The sequence below is a fragment of the Cupressus sempervirens genome, chromosome 1 (assembly GCF_028749045.1).
Source record: "Cupressus sempervirens isolate cs-2001-9-10 chromosome 1, ASM2874904v1, whole genome shotgun sequence".
NCBI classification, from domain to species: Eukaryota; Viridiplantae; Streptophyta; class Pinopsida; order Cupressales; family Cupressaceae; genus Cupressus; species Cupressus sempervirens.
The window spans coordinates 601046196-601052546 of NC_143118.1; the positions used below are offsets into that span (position 1 = coordinate 601046196).

Sequence of the window (6351 nt, forward strand, 5' to 3'; positions counted from 1 at the left end):
CCATCCCATTGTATATATTCTAATATTCAGGTTGTAGCTCAATTTCCCCGGAAGGATGTAGCTCCTATTAAATGTTATTATTTTAATACTTTAATGTTCAATTATGTATTATGTGAAATTATTTGTAGATAAGATCGTCTTGATCTTCTTAAGTTTCTTATTAGAAATTTTCTATTTTGTATATTTGTATAATTCTCTATAATTATCTCTTCAATCATTTGTTAATACATCAACTATTTTACCAATTACTTTGCGTAAAATGGTATTAGAGCAAAAAGGTCTTTGGGCAAAATTTTATATAGGAGAAATTCAAAATTATTTTTGTTGCAGTCTGACTTAAAACCCTTTCATGGGTTTACTGCAAATTTGAGGGCGTCTTTGCAGGTCATAACCTTGCGTTTTTCTTCTCTCCTTTTTTCCTCGAGCAACTATTCTGTCCGTGTATTTATCTAAGGTACCATCTGCATGATACTCGACCTTGTAGACCCATTTGCAGCTAATGGGTTTCTTCCCTGTAGGAAGATTAATAAGAATCCAAATGTGATTCTTTAGAAGGCTGATCATTGGGTACCAGCGAAGCGTTATATGAAGGGCACCTCTGATTATGGACTTCTTAACTAGGAGCCATGATTCAAAACTCGGTTCACAGATTCAGATTGGGCAGGTTTGGTTGATAAGAAATCGACTTCTGGATATGTGTTCAGTTTAGGATGTAGTGCAGTCACTTGGACTAGTAAGAAGCAACATGCAGTGTCACTCTCCTCCACAAAAGAGGAGTATTGAGGAGGTGTTAAGGCAGCCTGTGAGCCAGTTGGCTTCGTTGGATGCTTGCAGATATGCATTTATCTCTAGTAGGCCTGACTCCCTTACTCTTTGATATGAGGGAGTGCTTAAACTTCCCAAGAATCCAGTCTTCCATGGAAGAACCAAACATGTGGAAATTCATTGTCATTACATTCGACAGTTGGTTGAAGACGGGACCGTTCGCTTGCACCATATTCTAGTAGTGAATCAGACTGTAGACTTTCTCACCAAGACTCATAGACTACATAAGATTGTTCAATTTAGTGGACAGCTTGGTGTTGTGGACAGACTTGCCATTTAGAGAGGGTATTAGAGTATTGTTACTTTATTACTTTAATGATCAATTAGTATTATGTGTACTTATTTGTGGTATGATCATTTTTACGATCTTCTCAAGTTTCTTATTAGAAACTTTCTATTTTGTATGTAGAACTCTTTATAATGATCTCTTTGATCATTTGTTAATACATCAAATATTTTACCAATTACTTTGCATAATAGCTCCATTACCAACGAGTACTGCAAATAATGAAACATAAATGGGATCCCTTTTTTGCCCTTTTCCATCCATTTTCTGCAAATCCATACTAACCCAGAGCTTTTAGGCATGTCAGGCTTAATTATAAGCAATTTGCTTTCTTTGCCCAATGTTATCTATTCCTTAGAAAAGCTAAATATAGCTTCTATGGCTTGATTATGATAGCATATGCTTGTGATCACCATAAGCTGGGTTGTAATGGCATGAGGTAGGCTGACAGAGTTGGATGTCAGCCTGTGATGGTTTTGGTTGGTACAGCAGTTTGGGTTGGGCTGTAATGGTTGAGGGTTGATCCATGACAGCTGCGCAGGGGTAGCTTTGGTGTCCTCCAATAGAATTAGAATGGTCTAATGATTTCTTAGACGGTTGTTGACTTCATAACTCTCTAACCTGATCATTGAGCATTTGGGATTTTGTTGGAATAACTTCAAGTAAATTTCTCAGTATGGTCCTTAGGAATGCATAATGGGCGTACAAATCAGCTTACACTGATTTATATTAAAATGCCAATAGTATGAATTTCTTGATTTACTTGCACTTGATCCAAGTCATGGGATTCACTAAATTTTATTAAGAATATTGAAATGGGCTTATTCCAAAAAAATCACTAAAAATCATAAAAAAATAACCTGAAAAAAATGGCTATATAAGTATTCAAAGGAAAAAATAGTTTTATTTATTGTTTCTGTAAACATGCTTTGGTACGACTGGAAAGTGCATCCCCTGCTCTGATGCCTTATTTTCATCGCAGACATTTGCAAGTGAGTTATTTTTTTCGCAGCTTGCAACCTTTGCTGCGCTCTTTCAGCTGTCATTCTATGACCTTTCTGCAGTAGTCTATTTGTTCTGATGGCGTAACTCTGTTTTTTTATTGCAAGGCATTGACGGTGGCACATAACTTGCAGATAGTGTTTCTTTTGTTCAATTTTTACATCTGACAGTGTTATTCAGTTTTAACTACTGTTTTGCTGTTGCTTTGTTCAGCAGTCTCTCTTAATTGATTACTATAAAGTTCAAAATTACTAAAATATATTGATTTATAAATTCCGTTGTAGTATATTAATTTTATTAACCTATATAATCAAAGTGAAAATCAAGTAGTTGAGCCAGCCAGTTCTCCTCTTTGAGATGAGGAACAAGGTTCAAATATCTTGAAGGGATTTAACAATTGAACGACGAGATTATGTGGTAGTCTAGTGTTTGATTATCCGCTAGTGATAAGAGGTGCGACATTGAAGCAAGGGAACTGTTGATGGGAATTTGAGATAGAGTGAGAAGAGGAGGTTGTGACGTTTATGTTGGAGAAGTCTCGTTGGTAGGAATGCGAGATGTATAAGGAGATGTGACTGAAGCCAGAAAACTGTTCATAGGAATGTGAGATAGCACGTGGCACCATGAGGAGGAGAATGCTTGGTAGAAGTAGGTAGCTTTGTGATTGTAATGTTCTTTAATGGGCTTTGTATATAGATCCCAAAAATTTGTAGTATCAAATTTTGTCCCTAATTAATTGAATCACTCTTTGAACCCTCACATCAGGTAAATTGGAGGTGACAGATGCATTGCCCACACAAACAGTTGCTTGCTGCTCTCCTACCCAAATAAATCTATATATATCTTATGTGCACAAGTGTTTTAAGAATGTTGTTAATTATGCCAATGGGTGAAGCATTTCATCAGCAGATATGGAGATAAGAATGCCCTTAAGTTTCAAGTGATATAGAGATAGGATTGCACTTGACGCTAGAATAAATAGAATGTACTAAGCGTGAATGGAATGTTTCCATTTTTCAAGCTTTAAACATAAAAAAAATGAAATATAAATGGATTTTTTCTACATGTGAGAAAGTGGTTGGAATTTTTGTGGTTTGAGAAAATTGATCAGAATCTGGCATGAGAAATACTTATTTCCATTGGACAATACCCAGACTAAATAACCTATTGGCTATGATTTGTAACTTAAAATTTATTTTATATATATTTGAGAAAATTGATCAGAATCTGGCATGAGAAATACTTAATTCCATTGGCCAATACCCAGACTAAATAACCTATCGGCTATGATTCATAACTTGAAATTTATTTTATGTATATATTCAAATTTAATAGTATTAATTCACCAACTGATCTGTTTTCCCCAAATTTTATTGATTGACAATAGGAGATCAGCCTAGATTTGACTACTTATTCATATGTCATTTCTCCTTCCAAGTTTTTTTTGAATACTGAAAATAGGATTTAGGAACAGACTCAAATTCTATGAATGCTTGTTGTGAATTGAAATTATTTTTTCCCTTCAAGTTTTTGTTAAAACTTTAAACTTGTGTCATCAACAAGGTCTTTGTAGTGGACAATGCCCAAAATTTTAATTTTAATTGTTTATTCGATCTTCCATTTTCTGTACAAGAGAGGACTAAAGTTTTGATTCCAGGAGTCTCTTATTTGACAGTCCACTATTTGACCCTGGTGTTAAACTTTATGCAGTTTAAACTTGCAATCAACCAACAACACAACATCTCTTTGAGTCTATATTGAGAAGGGAGCTAGAGAACCTCTCAACGAGAGAGTTTTCCATAGAAGTTTAACCCTTTGGTAGGTCCAACTCAGAATGCCTTTTCAAAGAATCACTGGCAACAACACTTCCTGCAAGTTGGATTCCAGCAGGATTTTTTAGGAGCTCATCCATATCCTACATCATGCGCCAAAAGTCCACCCTTTTTATTCTGCCCTTAATGTTTGCCATCCTCATCGTCATCCTCTTCTGAATAGCTTCCACTCACAGAGGTTTCAAAATCCGCTCTCGGGCTTCCATGTCTGTTCCCACTTGCCATCAATAATTTGTTTCTATTTCAAAGCTTGTTTGTTTGTCAACATTCTAATAGTATCTTGGTTACTTTGCTGCTGGGCATCAAAGCAAGTTCCACTTGAGGGAAAAAATACTCTGACATAAGCTGCTTGCATTCTTCAGAGAAAATCATACTGTCTTCTGTGGAGTTCATCTGAAATTTCACTTATTAATAGCCTCAAATATTTCTTCTTTGGTCACTTAAGTACATGTGCTTATACTAAACTAAAACTTCTTAATAAAGAGAACTTCATGACATTACATTTCCAGTTTCATATTGATATGAACTATATATTCTTTGAGTTTCTTGATACAATTTATTCATTTTGATGTTTGATAGCTGCATCATATATACAAGAATGTTACTGCATTGCCAACACAGTTTATCATTTTATGGAGGAATACAGAATAAATACTACGAAGATATCTTGTCCTGGTTTTTATATAGTGCATTTTCTGTATCATGCAGAATAAACTACTATTCTTTACTCCATACTTTTGATGTGGATGCTATATGTATTTTATAGGTAGCTGAGCGTGCTTTATTTTTCTGGAACAATGAGCACATTTTAAATTTGATTGCACAAAATCGATATGCAATATTGCCACTGGTTTTCCCGGCACTTGAGAAGAATACAAAAAGCCACTGGAGTCAGGCTGTGCACAGTTTAACTCTGAATGTGAGGAAGATATTTTTGGAGATGGACCAAGAGCTCTTCCAGGAATGTGAACGCAAGTATCTTGAAGAGGAAATAAAAGCAAAAGGTATACAAGAGAAGCGTGAAGTCACATGGCAGCGTCTGGAGGCAGTTGCTGCTTTAAAAGCTGTAAGTAATGAATTAGTGCCTGTAGCACATCCAGCAGGTAGCAATTCTACTCTGAAAGCTTTGTCAGGGAGTTGATCAGTTGTAATATTAATCACTCCTGGGACAGGGAACTACGGTAATTGGAGGAGGCATTTCAGTTTTGTTTCAACCTCTTCCATTCGAATCTCCGTGCAAGATTTTGTGATTGCAAGTGGGCTAAAAGTTGTCTTGCAGGTAAGTTGCTTTGAAGATGGTTAGCTGATTGGAAACAGCCATCTGAAACAGAAATTGGAGCTTTGGTTTCGAGTTCTTTTTGCACAATGAAACCTTTGAACATTTATCTGTTCTCATTTCTTTTTTGTTTGGTTAGCTGACATGAAAGTTGGAAACAGAGAGCTGGTTGAGATATAGGTTATATGAAGTGGTAACCCATATTTTTCAAGAATCAAGTTGCTTTTGTTGACCTCATATATTTCTTTCATTTTGAGGGCCTTCTTGTGGAAAGCATATTAATATAAGCATTACTTGAAGAAAACTCGTGTATAAACGAGTTGGAAAATTTTGGATTGCCAGAACCTATAGTTATTGGCCATGGTTCTAGCTTATTCAGATCCAGAGAAGTGTGATAACTATTTTTCTGTTGATGCAGGGAATCATTGATCCCATGAATTCAACACAATTAATGAATTTGTCTATATAAGAAAAGCTTAGATTTTGTTAGAAAAATCTGAGCATAGTTCTTCTATTGGATGCTTATGCCCCTCAGATTATTATATTACTGTTGAATTATATTATTTCTTGATTCATAGTTTGAGTTTCAGATGTGGCCATTGTTGTGCAATTATTGAATAATATTATCTTCTTAATTTGAGCACTTTATGTGGCAATTTGCATCTGGACATGGTTTGCCATATGGTGATTTGCCAAGTGACGAGTTGTCTGGAATTGCAGAAAGTTTGTGTGTATATTCTGAGTTGCAGGAGGATTCCATGCACTTACTCGAGCATTAATATAGTCCACGATGACGTGTACTGAAGATTCATTGCAAATGTGATCCTGAAATGAATGTTAACAGTCCATCCCCATCTTTCTAAATTTTTACATTTTGAGATGCAGGTACACAAGCCTCATTATATTAGCTTAATCTATTAAAGTCCTGTCTCATGCCTCAATATTTCAGTCATATACTTTATAAAAGCTGTCATCTGATGGGGAACATTGTGGTTCATTTTAACTTCTTTCTTGACATTTTGACTTACCTTTCGTCACCTATTTCACATCCCTTTAGGAAGTGATGCATAGAATGAATGTTAGAAAATAGCGTATGGTTTCTGTGTTTTTGTTTTCTTTTCTGTTTCTTG

At 35.4% G+C, this 6351-nt stretch overlaps 1 protein-coding gene across 1 annotated transcript in view; it reads left to right on the plus strand.

The window, feature by feature from the left end:
• The window catches only part of LOC149578882 (serine/threonine protein phosphatase 2A 57 kDa regulatory subunit B' theta isoform-like), a 29283-nt gene extending 23487 nt beyond the window's left edge, over nucleotides 1–5796 (plus strand). Inside the window, exon 3 of the mRNA XM_089832442.1 lies at nucleotides 4712–5796. Within this exon, the coding sequence (XP_089688568.1) occupies nucleotides 4712–5086 (375 nt within the window). The 3' untranslated portion in view covers nucleotides 5087–5796. The remainder of the gene's footprint in view (nucleotides 1–4711) is intronic.
• Nucleotides 5797–6351: the final 555 nt, after the last annotated feature.